The sequence below is a fragment of the Pseudorca crassidens genome, chromosome 13 (assembly GCF_039906515.1).
Source record: "Pseudorca crassidens isolate mPseCra1 chromosome 13, mPseCra1.hap1, whole genome shotgun sequence".
NCBI lineage: Eukaryota > Metazoa > Chordata > Mammalia > Artiodactyla > Delphinidae > Pseudorca > Pseudorca crassidens.
The window spans coordinates 8,240,824-8,266,084 of record NC_090308.1 but is presented as its reverse complement, the minus strand read 5'-3'; the positions used below and the strand labels follow the sequence as shown (position 1 = coordinate 8,266,084).

Here is a 25,261-nt window from a genome sequence, read left to right as displayed (position 1 = left end):
GAGGCTGGACCAGCCGGTCCCAGAGGGCCCTAGTGTCCCCTGAGGCTCAAGTCCTGCGTCCACCCACACTGAGCGCCCTGATAGACAGGCTGGGAGCAGCAGCTGCCTCTGCCCCGTGGTTCGTGCGTCCTGCGGAGGGAGTGGGCCGGCTGGAAAGCAGGGCGTGTGCTTCCTGCTACAGAGGCTTCCTCCGACCCCCCAACAGCTGCTGAACTTTTACAGCCCGGGCAGCGTGCCACAATGTAAGGACGCTCATTTTTCCCCGCGTTTCCCCTAACGCAGGGCGTCTCCGATGGGCTCACTGGGGTGTCCACGTGTTTATTCCACGGAGGCTGCGTCTCCCCACCCTCTGCACAGTCCTCAGGGCTTCTCAGGACCCCCTTCAGAGTCCTCGTAAGAGACGCAGAAGTCGGTCCAGCCCAGGAGAAGACAGGATGTAAAAACTGGCTTTGGTTCTTTATGACTGGATCTTCTTTTCTGACAAGTTTAAGTGGGCATTGCCCACCTTATTCACCCAACTCAGCCCTGAATCACTTTCTGGAATCTTCATATTGTAAGTCCATACCTAAAGTACAGAGATTTGTCACCATGGAGGCTGTTGAAAAGAAGGCGCCAGAAGCTTGTGGAAGAAGGCAAGGCATGGATTGCTTTTGTTACTTGGGTGAGACAGAGACTCTTCAGGGTATGAAATGTACATTTTAGTCTGTAGAAAAAGTCTTATGTGGTTTTCGAAAATAGGAATTTTACTCCTTTCATAATCCCATGTTGTTTTTCAGCTCAGCATATTTAAACTTATTTTGACATATTAGGCGAGTTCAAGTGGAAATACATCTTTAGAACTGGGCCATGTGGGCTTTGCGGAGCACTGGAATTATTGTGTGGACAGGAGGGTAGATTTGGAGAATACGTAGGTTTCAGTGGTAAAACAAAATGGATACAACCAAGAAATCGGAATAGTCTCTCAGGCAATTGGTCATCCCTCTGCCATCTCCTCAAATGCACAGGGTGTTTCCCTCTGTGGGTCTGGGGAAGAGGTAGCAGCGTGGCTCCAGGGATGGCTTGAGAAATATTCAACAGAAAGGTCCCCTGTAGCCTCTGAATATCAGTGTCACTCTCTAGGTTTCGATTTCCTTTTTTTTTTTTTTGCGGTACGCGGGCCTCTCGGGGCACGATCCCGCGTCCCCTGCATCGGCAGGCAGACTCTCAACCACTGCGCCACCAGGGAAGCCCTCCTATTTTTTTAAGGAAAAAAAAGTATCTGTAAAGTTGGACTGTTATCATTGATGTATGCCCAACCCACTGCTTGAACTGCTAGCAAAGTCTGCCTTTAACTCCACGACCGCTAAGTTAAAAGTACGCACAACTGAGAAAACACGGAATGCTGAGTGAATTGAGATTTGGGAATTCCTATGTTCTTAATTGTGCATATCTTTTTTATTTAAAAAAATGACATTTAAAAAAGGATTCTGTCCTAAATGAGATGTGAATATACTTTCTTGGAAAGCTTAAAAGAAGACTTGATTTTACCGAATGGGCTTTTCTTTGCTCTCTGTTTAATCAAACCCCAAGTCAAATATCTCTGTGTAACTGTGAGACCAGAGGCTCCCTTGGGGTTCTCAGAAGCTCAGAAACTCAGGAGGCTTGGTGCCAGGGCAGAGGTGCCGCGGACACATGCCTTTGCTCTCTAAATGTAAATAATTCTCCTTTTAAAAATTTAGGGTGTCTTAATTAATGCATGTGATCTGTGTGTCTGACAATCAAATACAGGATTTTGTAACATTGAAGTGTAGCTTCTGCTAGCTGGAAACCAAGACTCCTTCTGAACTCTCTGAAGTGGTGGAGAGCTTCCCCGCACAGGGATTTTTTTACCCACCTTCTTTACCTGGAAGTGTTGATAGTTAGGGGCTAAGAGAGCACAGATGACACCTGGAATCCCAGAGGGGAGGACAACACGGAGAGGAGCAGTAGGTAGAGTGGGTCTTAACTGTGTTGGTTTCCAGTATTTTCTCATCACCACTTTTGGTCCTAGAGCTCATCAGAGTCCAAAGTAAGATGCTCTGGGACTCCCAATCTACCTGCTTGTCATTCTCCCTCTAGATGAACAGGCTGAGTCAGACAGTGTGCTTTCTAGCACATTCTCTGTTCCAAGAAAAAGATTAATCCACAGCAAAGCGTCTCCAGGCCTTTTCCTCTTCCCCTTCCCGGACTTGCTTCTCTTTCCTCGAGGCACAGAAGCTGGAAACTCAGTGACTTTACGGCTCCAGAGCCAAGGATAGCACTTGTCCTGCACCCAGAACATTGTTGTCGTGTTAGTTCCCCCGAGGAGACCGGCCTCAGGACTGCTTAGCCTTCTCCCTGCCAGCAATGGGTTTGCATCATCACACTGTCAAACATCCTGCTTTTTCACACACAGTCCAGTGATGAGAATTAGGTTACAATTGGAATTCTGCTTGGTAAGCGTTTCACCACTCCATCTTCCCCCTCCAGTCAGTAGAACTCAAGACGGGACAAGAGGAGACCATTGCATCCAAGGACGGGCCTGTGTGGGGCAGTTTAACCCTTGATGCTCTAAATAACACACACAATCTAAGTGGCCTGTTTGCCCAGTATGCCCCTCTGTTCCCATTAGTCACATGTTGTTTTGAAAAGTTATTCGAAAATGAGAAAGTTTAGAAATAACATGAAGAAATAGCGGTGGTGTACGCATCTGTGAAAAATAGGACTCAAACCCTGCCACAGAGGAGGTGCTGAATAGTTTGGGTGTTTGTCTCATTACACAAAAATTAAACAAGGTTCTCTTTCAAAAAATGTTTTCTTCCAATTTCAGGTATTATTTTAAAGTTCAAGCCAAAAATCCTCACGGCTATGGACCTATCAGCCCTTCGGTCTCATTTGTCACAGAATCAGGTATGGGTGACTTCATGTCCTCGTTTTTTTCCTTTTCTTAAAAACAAATAGTCTGAAATCATGTCTACAACAGAATAAAAACTGAAGAAGTGAAATCCTCTTCTCCTTAATCAGTTCATATTGGATGTCATTTTATAAGATAAACATGATTTTCTTATGCTAAGCTAAAAGTTGGATAATAAAATTTAAAGTAATCTTCATTGGAAGTGCCTGGGAAGTGAAAAGGTCAAGTTCCAATGAAAAGGGGGGGGATCTAGTTTTCAGCCGTGTGGGAAAGATAAGTTTGAATCTGTCTGTAGAGATCTAGTTACAGAGATAAATTCCTTTTGTTCTTTTAATTGCAAACAGCTGAAGAGCATAAATGTCATGTGACCTGAGGGGACGTTGCTTCTTTCAATTAGTCACATCTCTAAGTTGCTTCCTTTACTAGGAGACGAAAATGTCTCTACTTAACATGGAGGGTCTAATTAAAATACTGTCCATCTTGCAAGCAATATCACTCAGAGGATGTCCCTACTTTGGGATGCTGGTGTGCAGAGCTCTCAAGCCCTTCAGTGAAATGTCCCCGTGGTCATGGTCTGAGGCAGTACACACAGAGCTGGCCCATGGTGGCAGGTGCCGGGTTGACAGCCTTTCTGTATAGGAAGCCAGGCTGGAGAGTTGGTACCCATGGTCCCAAGACAGGCACTTACAGAAGCCCAGCTGGGTCGGCTCCACACTCACGTGGCTGTCGCTTCCATTTGGTTAGATTATTTCCTAAGAGCAGGAGAGTAAAACAAGCATTTACACTTACAGCTAATGGTATGTCACTTTATTTTATAGACAGCAGATGATGTCAGAATGAATGGTCTGTACAAAGGGGCAGCACAAAGCAGATCTGGGGGGACGAAAATGTTCTGTGTGTGATCGTGGTGGAGTTCCATGAGTCTATACGTGTGGTAAAAATTCATAGGATGTGTACCCTAAAAAAGTAATTTTACTCTGTGATAATTAAAAAAAAAAAAGGATGGCCCATGTTTACCTGGCCTGTATTTTATAAAAATGAACTTCGTCTAAAGCAGAATTCCTTATAATGTAGTTTCATATTAAGTGGCACTATTTGGGCTAAGATATAGACATGTTTTAAAACAGCTATATTGAGGTAGAAATGGCGTACAGTAAACCGTTCATCCTCAAGATGTACAGCTGAGGAAGTTTTGGGGTATGTTTATACCCTTGGAGCCATCCCGGCAGTCATGCTGGTGCACAGCTCCATCACCCCGACAGTTTCTTCCTGCTGCTGTACAATCCAGCCCTCCCTTCCCTCCCCGTGTGCCCATCCTCTCCCCTCTTCTCAGGCAACCACTCATGGGCCTTCTGTCACTGTGGATTCATTTGCATCTTCTAGAATTTTGTATCAACAGAATCATACAGTGTGAGTTCTTTCGTCTGGCTTCTTTCATGTAGCATCCTTTTGAGATCCATCCATGTTGTCATATTTATAAGTAGTTCATTCTTTTTTATTACTTAGCAGTGTTCCATTGTATGTGCCACAGTTTGTATCTATTCACCTGTTAATAGACATTGGATTGTTCCTACTTTTGGACTATTACAAATAAATCTGCCATGAGCATTCATGTACAAGTATTTTTAAGGACATATGCTTTCATTTCTCTTGAGTAAATACGCAAGAGTAGAATGGATGGATTGCATAGTAGGTGTGTGTTTTTACTTTTTTAAGAAACCGCTGAACTGTTTCTCCAAGATGGACACATTTTAAAACATAAATGAGTATTGAATTATTTTGTGGTACCCAATGTCAAAATATTATCGTCAAGGACCCACACCATCTATATAAATAACAAGACAATATAAATAGAAAAGAGTATTTCTTGAAAGGAAATGCCTAGAAAGTAAAAACTAAGGGAATGTCTTGGCATCTGTCAAATGAATCTTATACTTTCTTTATCTATTCTAGCTTGGGTAGTTCTTTTAATTACAAAAAAAAAAAAAAAACCATTTCAACAGTTGCATGGCTGTGTGATGTAATAGTGAAGTCAATTATTTCTTTTTCCTTCTACAGATAATCCTTTGCTTGTTGTGAGGCCACCAGGTAAGTTTCTCTTCTTGATAAACTTGACATTCTAGTAATCAAGTTGAATATTGAATATGAGATTGTTATGGTTACAAGTAGACGCGCTGAACCGCTTTTGTATTTTCGTAATTTTCTGACAACTTCTATGGTTTCTTTGCACCCATCATCCTAATCTAGGGAAAAGCATGTTCTGGAAATTTTTAAATAGGGCCATAGCAGCCAATATCTATAAAAACCATTATGGGTGGCCAGTATCTATGAAAATAGATAACTTTATTTTCATAACCCCTTTGAATATTTTAAATTGCTGAAAAGATAGCAAAATGCATTAAGTGTACGACAAAATTTTACTTTGTTTTTCAAATAAACCAAGAAAGACCTATTGCTTAAGTTCAAGACTGGTCTTATGAGTGACAAGAACAGGAGGTGCCCGTGCTGAGGGATTTTGGGCGTGGGGAAGTAGGGTGACGTGCCCTGCAAGGTCAAATTTGCCATTATAGCTTATGTTCCTTAGCTTAAATTAGGCTTTTTCTTACTCTGAGAATCCTTTATAGAAATGCAAACACGTTAACTGCATTCAGGTACAAGGAACTCCCCAGTTGTACTTCAGTACAAAGAAAGAAGAGAAAAGACAGACAGAGAGAGAGAGATACCACCGGGAGGTGGGAAAACTGCTCAGAAAAGCCCTGAGAGAAGGGGAAGTCCCAGTGAATAAATCAAATTCTCCGGTATTTTGTGCAAGAATAAACACTGTGAAACGCCATGACTTAGAAGGTGTGCTGTGTGTCGTCCAGGTGGTGAGCCCATCTGGATCCCATTTGCTTTCAAACATGACCCTGGCTACACGGACTGCCACGGCCGACAGTATGTGAAGCGGACGTGGTACAGAAAGTTTGTGGGAGTCGTTCTTTGTAATTCACTGCGGTATAAGATCTACCTCAGTGATAACCTGAAAGGTAGGTCTTTAGGGATGCTGTGCTATGGGAAGGTGTGGAAAGCTTTTAGTTTATTAGATGCTAACTTGACATAGCAGGTGCATCAGAATGCATTTGAGGTATGGACCCATCACATCTCAGTCTGGCTCAAGTGCAAGCCAGTTTTGCAGGCTCTATTCTGGAGTGACTAGTATTTACATTGGTACCCAGGAATATATGTATATATTTTAAATCTACTACTTTTTAGGAATGAAATCCAAAATTCTCTTAGAAACTTAAAGGCCGTTTTTCTTTGTTGTTAATCCCATAACGTTAACAATGAAGAAAAACGGCCTTTAAGTTTCTTTAAGGTATGAGTGTAAGCTGGAAGTATTGAGGAGAAGTACCCCCTACGATTTTTGCCATTGGAACAACTTTACAGGGAAACAATGTGGATGGTGAAACATATATGAGGTGCACTATTTGTTCTGTGTCCAAAAATTACACTGTTTTCATCATGGTAGGGGATTAAAACAAAGAATAACATAAGTATTTACTTTGAATACTAACATTTCAAAGTACCATTTCTCCCCCGCTGGTTTTAACTCACCCACTTACCCAAAATTGTTTCGTATTTCAAAATTTGCACAACTTTTAATTTTTCTAGTACATACATTTAAAAAGAAAGAAAACTTGCCCTCAGCTGGTTTATATTTTGTCAGACGTCAGTTTTCTTGTTGTTTTGTTTCTTGCTGCTGCTCATCATTTCTAGATAATGTCAAAATCTCCCCAACCATCCCCCACCCTTGCAATTTCTCCGTGTACATGCCTCTCCCTACAACCAGTCTGTTCGTTTCTTGCTGCTGTTTTTTCCCTCTTGCACACTGTCCTTTTGCTCCGGGAGAGGCTACACAGCCATGTCTGGTATCCCAAGGTTGAGAGAAACACCTTTGCCCTACTGTGCAGCTCTGGTTCAGGACCAAGGACAGCGCCTCATGCTACAGACACACCCCCTACTTCTAGTTATGTACGAAAATAATTTCTTCCATTTTTTCTAGATATTCATGCTTTTCATAATTATTTCATGATACATTCTCTGCCTATCAGAGTTTCCTCCTTGTTTTTAAACCAAAGAGTAGAAAGGTCTCCCATCTACGGGCTGAAAATGCCTATAATATTAGTAGTTTCCATTTAATGAACACTTGCTAAGTATTTAGCACACACGAGCCTGCTGAATCCTTATAACACTTTGAAACCGGTGCCATTATCACCATCTTTCAAACATGGAAAGTGCGACACACAGAGCTGAAGTCATGTGCCCACTTCAAAGCTTGTGCAAATCCTTCAGCCAGCGCGGCGGTTCTGGAGCAGTCAGTGACTCATCGCCTTCCTTTACGCAGATACATTCTACAGCATTGGGGACAGTTGGGGAAGAGGTGAAGACCATTGTCAATTTGTGGATTCACACCTGGATGGAAGAACGGGGCCTCAGTCCTACATAGAAGCCCTCCCTACCACTCAAGGTAATGTGAACCAAGGCCCAGTGTAATATACTGGGGGGTGGAGAGGAGGGCTGACATAAGGAGAAAATTCACTGTAGCTCTGCATTTGGTTTACCATTTGAAGGTGGATATTAGCAGAATTTTGGAGCATAAAAATAAGGAAGAAACAAAATACTCCTACCACATGCTGGGTTTAGGGTGAGCCTTGGAGAGGTAGGGACACAAAGGAATATTAGACCTTACCCCTACCCTCAGGAAACATGGTCAGTAATTGGGAAGGGAGGATAAATATGTGAAAGGTAACTAAGAGCAAGCAACTTAAAGTACAAATAATGACAAGAGTTAAGTCACATAATTGTCCCATTGTCAGGTAATTGTGCAGATTATAGTTACTCTCTGAGTTCAAAGGGTGGGGGCTGGGCTTCCCTGGTGGCGCAGTGGTTGAGAGTCCGCCTGCCGATGCAGGGGACACGGGTTCGTGCCCCGGTCCAGGAAGATCCCACATGCCGCGGAGCAACTGGGCCCGTGAGCCATGGCCGCTGAGCCTGCGCGTCCGGAGCCTGTGCTCCGCAACGGGAGAGGCCACAACAGTGAGAGGCCCGCGTACCGTAAAAAAAAAAAAAAAAGGGCGGGGCTGCCGCTTGAGGCTTCCAGGGAAGGCTTTCAGAAGAGGCAGAGTCTGAGCTGAGTCATAAAAATACATGCAAAGATTAGAGGGCCTTCCAGGTGGAGAATGCCATGAACAAGAGTCCAGGGAAAGAAAAAATAAACAAATACAAACCAACCATGATATGCTTCAGGAGATCATGTATCAGCTATTTCATGATGGCATTGCAAGGTGAAAGTAAGTGTATTAATCTCAAAGTTAACAACATGTAATACATTACTAACTGCCCCAAGCCCCCAAATAAACAAACAGAACAACTGAATGAAGTCCAGCAGTTTAGTGACCTGGCATTTTTTTAAGATATAAGATGCTCTGATCTTTAACATTTTTTAGTTTGGAAAAAAATACCATAGGTGGTACAAAGATTACCCATTTTCAAAAAATTAAGATACATTAAAATACACAAAACAGTAAAACAAGTATGTTAGGCAGGGTTCTCCAGAGAAACAGAACCAACGGGAGATGGAGAGAGGTAAAGAGACAGAGGTGGAGAGAGGGAAAGAGAGAGACAGAACAAGATATATGTTAAGGAACTGGCTCTATGATTGTGGAGGCTGGCAAGTCCAAAGGCTACAGGGTGGGCCAGCAAGCCTGCTAGAGACCCCGGGAAGAGCCAATGCTGCAGTTAGTCCGAAGGCAGGCTTCTGGCAGAAGACCCCTCTCTTCAGGGAAAGTCAGTCCTTTCCTACTAGGGCCTTCAACTAATTGGGTGAGGCCCACCCACATTGTGGAGAGTAATCTGCTTTACTTAAAGTCTGCTGATTGAAATGTTAATCTCATCTAGAAAATAATTTCACAGAAACACCTAGAATAATATTTGACCAAATAGCTGGACGCCATGTCCTAGCCAAGTTGACACAGAAAATTAACAATCACAATAAACATACATAATATACCACATCTCTTAATTGTTTCAGGATCTTGCAGGGCCCCAGGGTTAGTATTAAATGCATCATTTGTATTTCACTGTGTTTCTGTGACTGTTGTCATGGTTTTGGCTCTGAACAGAGGTGCTTGTTCATCAGAAACTCACTGGCGGAATGGCAGGTAACCTTTCATCTTACAAGAGGACACAGGGCCAAAGGGGTGAGAGCGGTTGTTGAGTTGCCAACATTTTTTGAGGAGGTTGGAGCATCACTTCTTCTTGAAAGGAGAAGTGGTCAGAACTGCTACAGGATTCTTTCCTCTGAGAGGTTTACGTGAAAGATCTGAAAGTCTACCGCGGATTCCGAGAGGTAAATCTTGGAGGCCCGCGGTTCTAGGCAAGTCAGGGGCCCCAGATTCTGTGGGAATCTTGGTTAAGGTTGCTTGCCCAGCTCAGGGCCTGCCCTACTGGGAGTGCTCCATTGTGATTGACTAAAATGATCCTCCTCTGTGGGGAGAGAGAGAGAGAGAGAGAGAGAGAGAGAGGTGTCACACGTGTGGAGACTGGATTATCCCCACAAGTCATCCTTGGGATAAACCTCAGAGGGTGGGTGTTGTGACTCCACACAAAAATGGTCGTATTTATTTGGAAGTAACTTTTGTCACAAGAGCAACTTATCAGAAATCTTCTGTCCGAAAGGAGATTGTTAGGATGAGGCTTCTTCCAGTTGGTTCAGGTGCTTTTGATGCTACGATACAGACACCAATTCCAAGTGTGGGTTCTTTTCCCGCACCACCAGGCAATTCTCCAACACCAGCCGGTGCTCTACAGTTCAAATCTGTACTGAAACCATTTACCCAGAGATAGCATCAGATGCCACAGTTTCAGACCTCAGTCCTACAAGACTGCCCCCTTCATGCACCTTAGATGCCAATCACAAGTCCACCGTGTCACCTGTCCTTCTGATAAGGACAGGCTATAAATCAGAGGTTCCCGTGACCCCCTCTTTGGATTTGATTAACTTGCCAGAGGGGCTCACAAAACTCGGAGACATTTCACTTACTAAATTGCGGCTTACTATAAAAGGAGGGAACTTGGGAAGAGCCCGGCGGAGGAGATGCTTAGGGCAAGGTATGGGGAAGGGCAGGGAGCACCCACGCCCCTTCGAAGCACCACTCTGCCTGAATCTCCGTGTGCTCGCCAGCCTGCAAGCTCTCCGAACCTGTCCTTTGGGGGTTTTCTGGAGGCTTCATTACATTGGCACAATTGACGAAATCATTGGCCAGTGGTGATTGAGCTCAATCTCCAGCCCCTCTCTCCTCCCTGGAAGTTGTGGGCGGGGCCGAAGGTTCCCGCCCACAATCACGCGGTTGGTTCCTCTGGCGACCAGCCCTCATCCTTAGATGCTTTCCGAAAGTCACGTCATTAGCATAAACTCCGGCGTGGTTGAACAGGGTTTACTGTGAACATAATGATGTTCCACACAGCTTTATAGCTCTTGTCACTCGGGAAATTCCAAGGGCTTCAGGCGCTCTGTGCCAACAATGGAGATGAAGACCTAATATACATTTTCTATTATAAATCACAATATTACTGATTATTCTTTCCCTTTCTTTCCTTTTACCTTCCAGGCTACTATCGCCAGTACCGCCAGGAGCCAGTCAGCTTTGGCAACATAGGTTTTGGAACCCCCTACTACTACGTGGGCTGGTATGAGTGTGGGGTTTCCATCCCAGGGAAGTGGTAACCACAGGACGGTCGTGCTGGCAGCTCGTCCTGCCCGGCCCCCTCGACTAACCTGCACTAGGGCCTGTGAGCAGGGAGAAGGGATGGTGTCCCAAGCTTCACTGTCCCCAGTGTCAGCAAGGCCACACGGTGGACACCGGACACTTCAGGCATCTTTGATCTGGAGCTCAGTCCTACTTCTTGGCCTGGACCACACACAGGATTCAATGTTGCTGTTAACTTTGCTTCTCCACATGTTTTGCTTATAATAGCTCATCCCAGAGACGGCAGACGTGCGCAGCTACCAGGACGCCTGGTGTGATTTTCATACTTTTTAGGCACAAAGTTCAGACACTTTGGTATCTCCAGGGATCAGCATACACACGCTGTGCTTGCTTTGTGGAACACCACCCATGTTCTTTTTTCTCACTGGACCCCTCCAAAAGTAGCTAAATTTAAGCTTTGGATCCCTTCCTATGCAGTAGAACTGAATTACTAAAAATGCCACCAAAGGAAATGTAGCCTACTTAAGATTTATTCTATGGACTTAACCCACCACTAGACCAATTGTATCAAATCTTACTTGTAAATTCTCAATTTTGATATATATATATATATATATGTATATATGCATATACATATCCACACTTGTCTGCAAAGACTGATTAAAATTGCTAAGTTTGTACTTGTTCACTAGATAAATGTGTGTGGGACTTTTTGGAGCAGAGGTGCTGTATATTAACATCTTTTTAGAAGTGTCCAGAGAACAGGTACTCTGTATAACACGGCAAGAACGGCAAGGCACGTGTTCTTCCTGTGAGCGCTGCTGAGCTGTGGAAATGACTGGGATGCAGCGATGCTAGCTGTGAGCCGGTGGCAAACTGCGTGATTGCCACCTTCCATCCTCGTGTGAGAAATGGACTGGTGGTCTCTGTGTGGACACATCCAGTCAGTTTCCAGATTAAGATTTTAGGTCCCAGATGATTTTGAAATCCAGTTTAAAAAGACTTCTTTTGCCTTTCCCGCCTAGCTCAGTATCTACTCCTTGAAATAGAAGCATCTTAGCCCTCTCAGCTGCACCACGAGAGGGTTTATTTAATGACACTTTAATTCTTCTTAAAACGTCGTGTCCTTTCCACGTGAGTGGCACCTCCGCGTCCTCAGGCAGCTCTGGGGAACGGAGGGTTTGTCTTTCCTAAGTTTCAGGGTAGAAGAACCAGTAGTGGGAACGAGCCAGAGGCAGACACACTTCTGGGGCCCGGGGGCTGTACCACTACGTAAATGATGTAATGGCAGAAAGTGTTCCACCTACTGGAATCAGTTATTTTCGGTGCCAGCAGCGTGTTGAGGTGAAGCCTGATGTGTCCGGTAGGTTTGGAGATAAAACAGGAAACAAGTCACTGCGGGATTTTTGTGATGGGGCAGCTGACATCTTCCCCAGTGGCCACAGTTCCTTCTTCTACGGTAAACGACAGTGAAGAAAATGCAGGCGTTCTGACAGTCTGGGAAAATACTAGAATAGGAATCTTCTGGGTTTCTGGGGCTCTTGTACATAAAAGGGGAATTGTTTTAAAGGGTGTCTAAAAAACACCTCTTTTCCACACTAACATTCAGACATGCTTCACAATAACAAGCAAGGATAAGATCTTTAAATATAAGTGAATTTTCCTAATAAACCCATCTTTGTTCTGGGGCCTCCCGCAGAAGAGATGGGGGATCAGGTCCAGCATAGAGGTGCAGGCATCTCTCCTCCGTGATTCACACTTTCATACACTAAACGTCGTGTTCCCTGTCGGCCTCACCCTGAAAGGTTTTACACTCATTTCATACACAGAAGGACACGTTTCCCTCAGAAGGATTTTATCCTTACTTCCCAGAAATACAAAGATTTCACTGGTGTTCATTCAGGCAATGTTTTTTGAGCCCCACCTGGAACCTTAGACTGTATTTGATTCTGGAAAGCTGAACTTTGATTACAAAGAGATGTTTGCAGTTCTTTATAGAAATTACTGCAAATCCCAGATGATAGCACAACCGAAACAAAAACACTGAATTTATACAAAAAGGTGATAGTATTCTCAATACTCTTGCCAAATTAGGTTATGCAATAGTTCAAATGAGTCCACCACAGTGGTCACATCAAGTTTCTAGTGCTGTGTGGTCCTGGAGGACACGTTTTAGGGACTCCATTGGCAGCAGGATGCCAAGAAGGGGACATTCAAGATAGTAGAGGGTCTGGAAACCATTCCATGTCAAGTTAGAGTTTAATTACCAAATGAGCCTTGTTGGAAAATACTGAGCTGTTCATTGCTAAAAAACCTTAAATATAGCTGGAAATGTCTAAACTAGCAATTTGAGGCCCTCAGCCTGTTTTTAATTGGCCTGTGAGCTCAGAATGGTTTTTCTATGCATTTAAAGGGTTGTAAACAAAACAAACAAACAGTCCAAGCAAAAACACCAATAATGTGCAATGGAGACCATGTGTGGTTCCAAGGCCTAAAATATTTACCCTATAAGACAGTCTGTATAGCTGTAGATAAGAGTTTTCTTGAGGTTTAAAGAAGGCTTTAGCAAAGTCCAGATTTTAAAACTAGCACATGCTACGTAATAGATGTCTGTTGGCCCTTCTCTGACTTGAGTTGTATTTATTATCTAACTAGCAAATCTGAACTCTGCATTGAGCAGTTGATCCGGGTCCCCCAGTTTCCTGTCGGTCAAGCCCTCTGTGCTGTGGTCTAGGGAAGTATTATGGTCTCTAGGGGACTTCATGCATATTTAATATAACCATTTGGTTAGAGCATAATTTCCAGCTTTTACCAGATGAGTTTTGACTTATTTTTTTCCCCTTTTTGACCTATTCAAGCCATGTATCTTGGTCAGTTCAGGAGAGTGGGGAATTTGAGAATGTGGTGATGAATGGGGTTAAAACACGTTTGCCTCTCTGCACAGAACACAGATCTTAGTCACTATGTATAATTATAACCCCACTGGTGGTCCAATAGTTAGGACTCTGCACTTCCACTGCTGGGGACACGGGTTCGATCCCTAGTCGGGGAACTACTAGATCCCGCATGCTGTGCAGCGCAGCCAAAACAAAACAAACAAAAAAATAAAGATGAGGAAACGGAAGAAAAGGACTGTTCAAGGATACACAGCCTCAAACTGGGTGGATCTGGCCAGAATGAGCCTTGGGAGTGGTTCCTTTCAGTATATATAGTTATCTTAAAGTCAGGTAGAAAAGTAAAACTCAAACAATGCAAAAATCCTTCCTTAATGAAAAGCACAAATGTATTTCTTACAAAATTCTAAAACAACAACAACAGTAAATTCCACCAATAGAATCAGCCCACACTTCTGCAACAGAATACAGGTTGTAGGTGCCTTAAAATCATCTCCTTAAAATGTAACTATCTTGCAGTTGGAGACAAGAAGTGAGTCTAAAAATATCTTCCCAATCACCCCATGTCCCCATTCTCAGATTAGGCTGAGTCAGGAAAATCGTACGAAAACACAAAGTGTACTTGTCACGAATGGCGATCGAGTTTAAATATTAATTGTAAGATGATCAATGTGCACATTTAAAAAATCATGATGAGAGCTAAGCACATAAGGATTTATGATAAAAGGGAAATAAAATCAACACAGAAATGGAGGCTGATAAATTTAACACACACCAAAAATCCTTGGTCCAAATTGGGAAAGCAGTTCTCTCTCAAGAAGAGATTGTTTGTTGGCCAAGAACAGAAATGCCCTCAAGTTTTAAGGAAAGGGTTTAAGTGAGGTTGGACCACGTGGTCTCAGGACAGGGAATAACTTGCAGGAGGTGCTGCCAGGTCGTGGAGGTGAGCGAGCAGTTGTTCTTGCCTCCCTGTCAATGAACAAATACGCACCCCTTCAGCCTGCCAAGCCGTCTGAGTCCCTCTCAGCTCCCGGTGGTTTTCTGCAACTGTTTGTCAGACCACGCCCATGGTCTTCACGCTCCACCCCGCGTCGCCACTCACCTCTATCCGCTTCCCCTCCCACTTCGGGAGACCCCACCTCACTCCACCAGGCAGATGGCAGATCTCCACGCACCTGCAGCCGCGTCCATCCTGCCGTCCTCACAAAGAGCTGCCCCCTCCGGCCCAGGACCAGACTCTGATCTGGAACTGCAGTGTCTCCCTTTTGAAAGATCCTTCCCCAACATTCAGACGTGCTTAGTGCTTCTCATTTAAAAAAATTTTTAATTCGAATTAAAAAATTTTTTCAACACCCGTGGTCCCATTCAGCTACTCCCTTCACACTGTGCTGGCTTTGAGCTCAGTTCCTGAATTAATCACCCCCATTCCATCCCCTCACCCCCCCACTCCCCTGTATTTCTTACACAGCCACACCCTGGCCTCTCACAGCTCAGCTCTCCCAGGTCTCTCCTGGTGGCTACATCCTGTGGACACTGGTCAGGCTATTTCTGTTGTGATCTTTCGGCGGCACGTGACAGCGTGTCCTTCTTGAGCCATCTCCTACCTGGATCTTCCCTCCCAGCTCCAAAGGCATCCGAGCCTTCCTGGTCCTTGTTTAAGGGGCTTTGGTGTTTCAGGGTGACTCTGGCCACTTTCTCCCCTGGCTTTTCTTTCAAAAGCCTAAACACATAAAGAGAGTATTTGAGGTGGGGGAGGAGGAAGGTGGGTATTATGGGGTCTTTGTGGAGTGGGGGGAAGATGGGTAAGAGCAGTGCAGGAGACATCCCCCCAAGACAGGGGGAGGATGCTGGTTGGGGTTCTAGGAGGAGCAGGGCCCCACAGACCTCTCTCTCTCCATCTCCCTGGGAATACAGCGGGGTGAGGAGGACCGTGGGGAGCTGATGAGGCTGGACCTGGGTGAAGGGAGGCTTCCAGCTCACCCCATCCGAGCCCATCCCACCCCACGGGGCCGGGAGCAGGAGGGTGTCTGCCTTCCAGGGCCATGGAGGCCTGGGTGGTGGACACTGCATTAGTGACAACCATGCCTCTCTTTCACAAAGCAGATGTCAACTGAATCCAAAATACATGCCGGACATCCTTCTAGACCCTTTTCCAGGCTGCAGGGTGCCCAAAATACACACGATCCCTGCCCTCATGGAGACTGTATCCTCACGGGGCAGGCAGAAGACACACAAGCCAGTAACCAGGTGTCAGCTGGTGGAAGTGAATGGGACAAATAGAGCAGATGACTGTGTCGTGGGCAAGTGGGGACCTAAAGCAGCGAAGAGGCTCCTCAATGGCTGGAGAGAAGGGAGGTGGGCATGGAGGGAGCACCAGCAACACCTGAGACCGAAGTGTTTCTGCCTTGGCATGTGGGATCTCAGACTTGACTTTTAAAGGCAATAATAAAATAATGCTCATTTTCTGGTCTTTGAATTCAGTAGAACTAACCTAGTCGACCTAGTTATTGTTGCTAAAACTTTGACACCGTAAAGGAAAATGTCTTGTTCCTGTCCCACCCAAGGGACGGCTGACCCCAATCCAAGTCCACCCATCCAACTAATCACCCATCTTCAAGATCCACACATCTAGGGGAGAGGAGAGGGACAGCAGGGGTCGTGCACCCAGAATCACCCAGCCGGGCCTCGTCCCTCCTCTCAACAGTGATTGGCTACTGACTTTATATTTGGGTGGAAAAAGGGTCCTTTTGTAATTTTCCCAGAACAAAAGGCATTTACCTCATGATGAGCTGAAATCTCCCTTCCAACAGGAAAATTAATTGGTGTCTACCTTTCCTGGAACTTTGCCATACCAGTTTCCACTGCTCACTGAATTATCAGCTTTATGAAGGCAGAGGCTGTAACAGAGCAGGATCCTATGGGGCCTCCCCAGAACAGATGCCCCCCCACCATGTCATCTGCCTGCCTTTTGTCTGTAGAAACATTTTAGTTAAAGAATAAGTTTAATCAGAGAAGTGAGAAATTGCAGAAAGAAAGGAAAACAGTCAGGCAAGACACAATAATCATAGTTTAGCCATTAAACGAAGTCAAGGACTTCTAGTTCCTCCTCAAGAGCGATAGGTAATATCCTGAGTCATAACCTTTGAGCTGTTTTTCAGATACCAAAACCCCCACCAGGTGGAAGAAGTTAACTGTGTGCTGCCCACAAGCACGGAGACCCCAGACTGGCTGGAACCAGAAGGTTGATGATATTGACTCCCAATTACATCACCACGAACCAGTCAGAAGCATGTCCACAAGCTGATCACACACCCCACAATCCCCCTCCCTCTCCCTGTTTTTAAAAACCTCTCCCTGAAAGGCTTTGGGGAGTTCGTGTCTTTTGAGCACTAGCTTCCTGGACTCCTTGTTTGGTACCTGCAATAAATGCTGCACTTTCTTTCAGCACAACCCAGTGTCAGTAGACTGGCTTTACTGTGCATGACCAAGCGGACCCAAGTTTGGTTCGGTAACAAGGCCACCTCTGTTATTTCATTTACTATATCACATCCTGCCATCTAACACAGAGCCTGGTGCTCTGTGCTCTTCTCTAAGTGCATTTCTTCCATGTGTCCTACTTTGTGCACTCTGCTGGCCCTGTTCACTTTGTTTCAGAGAATTTGAGGCCAAGATCATTTTCTCAAGGAAGTCCCATTGCCATGGAGAAATCTGTCCAGTGTCTGACAATGGTCCTCTGTTAGCTTATTTCCAGTTCTGTGACAATGTTTTTGGTTTCTGTGACTTTTTTCCATTTAGAAATTGGAGATGAGATACACTGTAGGTCATTTGTAACATAGAACCTGGAATATAAAAGGTTGGTAAATCAAGCCTATTTCGTTTTTTTCTTTCTATCTGATAGCAGGGAAACTTGTAGTTGGGCAAAAAAAAAAAATTGAGCAGGGAAGGAAAAACCCATGCAAATAGGGGTCCCAAGAAGTTTACTCCTTCCCCTGTCTTCCAGAAGGCTGGTTGATGCCAGGTAGTAGAAGGGCCTGGGTGGGAGCTGTGTCTCAGGCTAGGGAAGAGGTGGCGAGAAAGATTCTAAAGATGGACTTCTATGTTGACTTCTTGCCTTCCTGCTCCTCTCTGGCCTGTCTTTCATGTCTTTGCAGTCTACTTGTACTGGACAGGACCCCTCAGAGCACCTGCAATTTATACTTCAATCCACTGTCCCTTTCTGAGAAAAGCAGCTTTGTGAAGGAGCAAAAGTTGGCTACACTGTCCAATTCTCGTTGGACAAGAACAGTTCTGGAACTATAGCATGACAGTAGGGAATGTTGAGATGCATCCATCAGATTACATATCCCTTATGGAGTTGATAGGTAGGTAGATAGTAGATAGATGAATGGATGGATGGATGAATGGATGGATAGATAGATAGATAGATAGATAGATAGATAGATAGATAGATAGATTAGGGAGAATAACAGCATCAAGATTTTCAACAGTGATACCAAGAGAGAGGCTCAGGGAGCAAGAGAGACGCCGGAAGAGCCACGCTGGTCTACAGGTACCACATCTGTCTGTTTGGTCCAGATGTTTGCTCTCAATCAGAAACCTTGATTTCTGCTCCACAAATTCTTCTCTATCCTTGCTGTCTGCAACTGTTGTCCCATTTCTTCAAAGATGATGCAGCCATCTGAGCAGATATAGACCTTATACATATTTCATTAATTAAGCAAACATTTATTATTTACTAACTTGTAGAAGGCCCTGTGATGATGGATTAGTATCCCACCGGTAAACAGATGTCACCTTCAAATTAGGATAATTAAAGGAGGTTTAAGAAAGGGATTGTTTATGTAGGTGCAGGTGGGGAAGCACAAGGAATAGTGCACCAGTGGGCTGTTACTACCTGCAGCCTGGAGGGCCAGAGGGATGAGTGGTTGGCAGAATCCAGGAGAGTCTGACAGACAAGCCCAGCTTTAGAGAAGTGATGATCTCACTCCATGGATCAAGCAACCCTGCAGGGAGGGAGCCCAGGTTTCCTCCTGCTCACTCTCCTCCCTTCCTTTTCTCTTTCCCCTTCCTCTCACCTTCCCTCTTATTTCCTGCCAGGGTCCTCGTTACCCAAAGCCACCTTGAAGCCAGGTGGCAAGGAGGCTGGTTGATGAGGTTGAAACAGGTTGGCTCATGCCACAGAGAGCAGGGTGAAGAAAGGAAGAGAGCAGGTCTGCAGAGACACGATTAGAGGCATCCACCACTTGTGGGAAGTGATAATGCATTTTTTGCAATCATTCGTTACTTTCGGCCCATTATGATACCATTAGCAAAAATTAGTTAAAGACAATTTTTAGAGAGCTCATTTAAATAGAAAGGTCCTTCACACTCCCTTTTCTTCTTGGAGCTGGTAGACTTTCAAGGACATTTAGTTTAAATCATTATACAGTTAAGGAAACTGAGACCCGGTAAGCTGAAATCACCTGCGAAAGGCTCACAGCTAGTTACAGGCCCTGCTCTCCCAGCAGCAGGGATGGCAGGTATGAGCACCTGGCTACCATTCCCATTTCCCTGATTGTGACGGACATTGCTAGTTGATCAAGGCAGAAGAAGCTGCATCACTGTCAACACTGACCTCTCAGCAGTGCTCTCAGTTGAACAGCACCCGTAGTCAAATTCAAACATGCTTGCGGTCCCCACACTACACTGTCTCATCCCTGTAAATGTCTCTTGGGCTTTTTTTTTTTTTTGGCCATGCCGCCCAGCCTGTGGGATCTTAGCTCCCCAACGAGGGATCGAACCTGTGCCCCTTGCAGTGGAAGCGTGGACTCCTAACCACTGGACCGCCTGGGAATTCCCAATGTCTCTTAGTGTTGATTCCTGACAAAAACTAAACTTTCATTCTCAGGGCCCCATATTATGTGGTTGGAATGGAAGAGAAATGATAGTTTGAATGAACTCAGTGTTTTCCACCCCAGGTTTTGCCTTGGTTGACAAACTTGGCTTTGTTCAGCAACAGGTTCTCATTTAGTTCGATTTATCAAGGATTTGCTCAGCATTTGTTGGGTACTCAGCACTGTGCTGTTTGCTGCTGAGCCCAAAGGGAGAGAAGCTGGGTTTGTTGCCCTCAAAGGTCTAGTCAGCTTCGGGGGAAAAGCACCCACGCCTCGCCCTCGCGCGGGGCTGAACCTGGGGTTACTCCTCCCAGCCGCCTCCTGTGAGCCCAGACTCAGGAGCGCTCTGTCTCCTCCCGTGTCCGTCCCTGCGCATGTGCCGCGCATGCACTCTTCATGGCCCTCCCACCTGGCCCTGAGCAGGCATCGCTTCCGGACCACCCGCCACCCTAACAAGACCCCAGTAAGCCCAACCCCACTACCCAACCTTGGAAGGTTTGGAGATGTATGGATTTGCCTCAGGATGAAAAAGTGCAGCAGTTCACAGATGGATCTCGAAAGCTCCCTATGGGAGCTGGTCCTGCCCTAAGATTCCTTCAGGAATGGCTGTGTATGGCCAGCTGCTCCCGGGCACTACATGCCCACGCTGGCCCAGGACTTCACGGGACCCAACTGCAGACCCAGGGCCATGTCGGGAGAGTGGATGCAACCTAGCTTGTGCCCTCAGTACCTGGTGACGTTTAGCAACAATGTCAGGCTTTCTCCACTGTTCAGCGTTTATCCATCCTTTCTTTAATTCAACAAACTTTCCATGACAACAAGTGCCAGGGAGTGTGCATGAATAACAGACACATAGAGTTCATGCCCATCTCAGAGTTCACACTCTACCCTAAAACAATACTTGAAAAACTGGACTTTTTTTGAAGCTTGGTGAAATAATATCTAAGTGATGCGTATCTTATGTTTGTTTCTCTGTGTGCTGTCATCTCTATTGTTCTATGCCGTGTAAAGCACAGCTGCTTTGAGACTCTCTAAATTCCATTTCCAACGTTTCTGGGCTGCCTTGTTGTATAGGAAATATTTATTTGGTGACGACTGCTCTGTTCAGCTTTTGATACTGAATTGGAAAATGTGGTCTCTCCTTTGGGAATGTTCTGGTTAATGAAAAACAAATGGTGGTCTGAGAGGTACAAAGCTTGTTGACCAGTCCAGAAGATTTTCTTGGTATAAATTCACGGCTTTTTCTGTAGTCAGGATATTTCATGTACTGACTGAGTTGGAATATACCTTGTAATCTGCTTCACAGTTCAAATACAAGGTGAATACCATTAATACATCCACCCATACATCTATAATAGCCAATTGTCCTTACTAAGTTCCAGAGACCTTTCCAAGTACAGATTCATTCTTTGTTTTCATTTTTTATTTTTAAGCCATTTTATTGAGCTATGAGTAACGTACAAAAAGGTGTGTATAATTAATATATAAAACTTGATGAGTTTGGAGATAAGTCTACACTTGTGAAACCAACACCACAATCTATGCCACAAACATATGTCTCACCTTCGAAAGTTTCCTCACACCCTCTTTATTTATTATTATTTTCGCATGTGATAAGAACACAGTGTAAGATCCACACTCTTGGGGCTTCCTTGGTGGCGCAGTGGTTGAGAGCCCGCCTGCCGATGCAGGGGACACAGGTTCGTGCCCCGGTCCGGGAAGATCCCACATGCCGCGGAGCGGCTGGGCCCGTGAGCCATGGCCGCTGAGCCTGCGTGTCCGGAGCCTGTGCTCCGCAACGGGAGAGGCCACAACAGTGAGAGGCCTCGCGTACCGCAAAAAAAAAAAAAAATCTACACTCTTTGCAAATTTTTAAGTATATAATCCAGTGTTACTATAGCCCCTATGCTGTACAGTGGATCTCTATGACTTACTCATCTTGCATAATTGAAACTTTGCAGACTACTAACTCTTCATTTTCCCCTCTCCCATCCTTGGCAACCATCATTCTACTCTCTGCTTCTATGAGTCTGACTATTTTAGATTCCTCCTATAAGTGGAATCATTAGTACATGACCTTTGTGACTGCCTTATTTCACACGGCTTAATGGCCTCTGGGTTCAAACATGTCCTCCTTTTCTAAGGCTGAATAACATTCCTGTGTGAGTGTGTGTGTATGTATAATGTGTTTTTATTCACCTAAAATTTTTTTCTGTTCAGTAGAATTCACGCTTTGTAGCGTATATCTCTGTGAATCTTGATAAATTCATACAGTCATGTAACCACCAATATAATTAAATTCCATCACCCCCCAAATTTCTATTCCCCATCACCAGCCCTGTCACCAACTGACCTGTTTTCTATCTTTATAATTTCACCTTTTCCAGAATGTCATGTAAAAGGGACCATACAGACTTCTGAGCCTGCCTTCACGCTGAATGAGCTTAATGCCTTTGAGATTCGTACCTGGTGTTACTACATGGAGTCATCCTTTTACCTCCTGAGTACTGTTCCATTGTATAAATACGCCACAGTGTGATTATGCACTTACCAGATGGAAGGACATTTGAGTAGTTTCTGATTTGGGGTGCTTGTGTATAAAGCCGCTATAAATGTTCGTGTACAGGACTTTCTGCGAACATAAGCTTTTATTTCTCCAGGAGTGGACTTTCTTAGTCATATGTTAAGTGTGTGTGTGTTTGCCTTTGTCTGAAACTGTCAAAATGCTTTCTAAAGTGGAGTACCATTTGCATTCTTACTGGTAGTGTGTGAGAGTTTCAGTCGTTCTACATCTTTGCCAGCACCTGGATTTTTCTATTTTAAAACTTTAGCCACTCTCACAGGTGTGGAGTGATGTCTCACTGTGGTTTTAATTTGCATTTCCCTAATGACTAATGATGTTGAGCATCTCTTCATGTGCCATCCAGATATCGTCGAAGTGAAGTGTCTTTTAAAATATTTTGTCCATTTCTTTTAATTGGGTTGTTTGTTTACTTATTTTTACTTAAGTTTACTATATGAAACTTATAAATGTTTTATATAGTCTGGAAATGAGTGTTTTGTCAGATACATGATTAACATGTATTTTCTGCCAGTGTGAGGCTTGACTACTTTTCTTAACAGTGTCTTCTATATAGCACAAGTTTTAAATTTTATTCGTTTAGTGTATCAAGTTTTTCCTTTTATGAATTGTGATTTTAGTGAAATAATTAAGAAATTACAAAGATTTCCTCTTATGTTTTCTTCTAGAAGTTTTATAATTTTAGCTCTTAGTTGTAGGTCTATAATCCATTGTGAGCTAATTTTTGTGGAAGATGTGAGGTATAGGTTGATGTTCTTTTTTTTTCTGCATATGCAGCAAAAATGTTCTAACATTATTTGTTGAAAAGACAAGCCTTTCTCCATTCAATTGCCTCTATTGAAATTCAGTTGATATGTATGTGGGGGTCTATTTATGGATTCTATGTTCTGTTCCATTGGTTTATCTTTACATCAATACCACAGTCTTTTTTTTTTTTTTGTAGCTTTGTAATGTCTTGAACTCACACGAGTTATCCAACTTTGCCCTTCTTTTGCAAAATCATTTTGCCTATTCAAGTTCCTTTGCCTTTCCATAGAAATTTTAGAATCTGCTTTTCAGTTCCTACCAAAAAAATGTACTGTGGAACTGATTGGCATTACATTGAATCAATGATAAATTTGGGAAGAATTCATATCTTAGCGATACTGAGTCTCCCAGTCCATGAATTTGATATATCTTTTGATTTATATAGATCTTATTTGATTTCTATCATCAGTGTTTTTAGTTTCCAGGATACAAATCCTGTGTATATTTTGTTGGACTTACGTCTAAATAGTTCACATTTTTTTGGCAATACTATAAATGGTACTTAAAAAATTTGTTTCCAATTGCTTATTGCTAGTATATAGAATTACAATTTATTTTGTATGTTGGCCTTATGTCCCCAATCATGCTAAACACACTTATTAGTTTTAGGAGACATTTTTTGACATCTTGGAACTTTCTACATAGGCAATCATATCATCTATGAATAGAGACAGGCTTATTTCTTCCTTCCCAATATATATGCACTTTACTTCTTTTTCTTGCCTATCACTCTGCTAGGACCTCCAGTATGATGATGAATAGGAAAGGTGAAAGAAGACATCTTTGCCTTGTTCCTGATTTTAGGAGGAAAGCATTTAGTCTTTCACCACTAAGCATGATGTTAACTGTAAGCTTTTCTTGTAGATTCCTTTTATCTTGTACTTACTCTCTTTTATTCCTAGTTTCTTTTGAATTACTGTCATTAATGAATATTGAATTTTGTCAAACTATCTATTGAGATAGTTTTTATTATTTTATCTGTTGATATAGTGAATTATATCATTAGATTTCAAATATACAACCCATCTTGCATTCCTGGAATAAACTTCATTTGGCCATGATGTAGTATTATTGTTATTTTAATATATTGTTAATTTCAATTTTCTAGTATTTTTGTTGAGCATTCTTGCAACATGCTCATGAGAGATAATAAAAAGTACAACTATTCTTCTCTGACGAACAGTCTGCCCTTAGTTCTTTGCTTTCTGAGAGCCAACCACCATTCCTAAATGCAGGCTGTTTCCTGTGTCTGTTGCCACGTTAGGGTGGATGAAATCCTGGCATTGTTATGGGCTCATTAATCACCCAGAACCATTGCTCGTATGCTTAGGTTTTGAATAAACCCCAAAGACATTTGCACAGCCTCTGTCTGCAGTTTTGAATGTCAACCACCGAGTAATAGAAACTTTGTTCCTACATCAATGATCCATCTATATCTCATGACTAAAATTTTATTCAGCTGGAGCCAAGAAGACTGTCTTTTCCTCGTGAAAAAAAGCTAAAGTCACTTTTATTGCAACTGGCAAATAACAAAAATCTTAATTTAGTCTGAAATCCTAACCTCACTAAGTTTTAGTGGCTTCTGATCTGGGCCAATACAGCAGCCCTCAGCTTATAAAGGATTCATACTTAGAGTTCATCTTCCTTGGTTTCTGCCATGATAACCAGTGCAAAGCAAATATCTCTAGATTTACTCCCCCTGCAAAAGCCACCAAGATCCTCTAAGACTTCTCTAAATGTTTTATCACATATTGCTGACAGACCCTCCTTAAAGAAAATCACCTGAATTTTGCTGCCATCATAGAATGATTTCTTAAATTTATTAAAGGTGGAAATAAAATATATATGTATCAGATTGGAATTATGAAGTTATACATGTCCATTTCGACAGAAAAATCAAGTTAGTTGTAGTATCTTTTGGAGGAAAGGCCTTCTTGAGTGAATACTGCTTGTATAACTTTTTCAGCATTGTACACCCAGCACACAGCCAGGCCTGAGCACTGTGAGAATTTGCTAGGAACTTATACTTAATGACATCCCCTTAGGGTGTCTGTAAAAACTGTTGCAGAACACATGCACTGAGCTGCTATAATCACACATGTAACGGTGTATAGGTTGCACACTGAGCAAGAATGTGGAAAGACCTAAAAAGATTTTTGAGGACTCAGTCTCTGCTTTCTATTAGTTTCCCCATATTTCAAATAATCAAAACCTGTTGCCAAATGTGAAATAAAATTGAACTGTTAACTTTCACTTACAAGAGAAGATACAAAGTACTTTGCTTATTAAACGTACCGAGTTACTCAAATGCCCCAGAACCACCGTCTGCTATGTCTTCTTTGCTGACCACACACTGGGGTCCCGCCAGCCACAGAGCTAGGTGAGACACAGGACCTTCCAAATGGAAGCGATGCAAGGAAAATCTTAAATCTCATCAACTCCAAAGT

At 43.5% G+C, this 25,261-nt stretch overlaps 1 protein-coding gene across 4 annotated transcripts in view; it reads left to right on the top strand.

The window, feature by feature from the left end:
- Positions 1-11,356, top strand: part of FNDC1 (fibronectin type III domain containing 1) — a 113,674-nt gene extending 102,318 nt beyond the window's left edge. For all 4 annotated transcript variants that reach the window (XM_067701628.1, XM_067701629.1, XM_067701627.1 and 1 more), the window contains 5 exons: positions 2,828-2,907; positions 4,970-4,999; positions 5,776-5,937; positions 7,296-7,418; positions 10,561-11,356. In XM_067701628.1, the coding sequence (XP_067557729.1) occupies positions 2,828-2,907; positions 4,970-4,999; positions 5,776-5,937; positions 7,296-7,418; positions 10,561-10,676 (511 nt within the window). In that variant the 3' untranslated portion in view covers positions 10,677-11,356. The remainder of the gene's footprint in view (positions 1-2,827; positions 2,908-4,969; positions 5,000-5,775; positions 5,938-7,295; positions 7,419-10,560) is intronic.
- Positions 11,357-25,261: the final 13,905 nt, after the last annotated feature.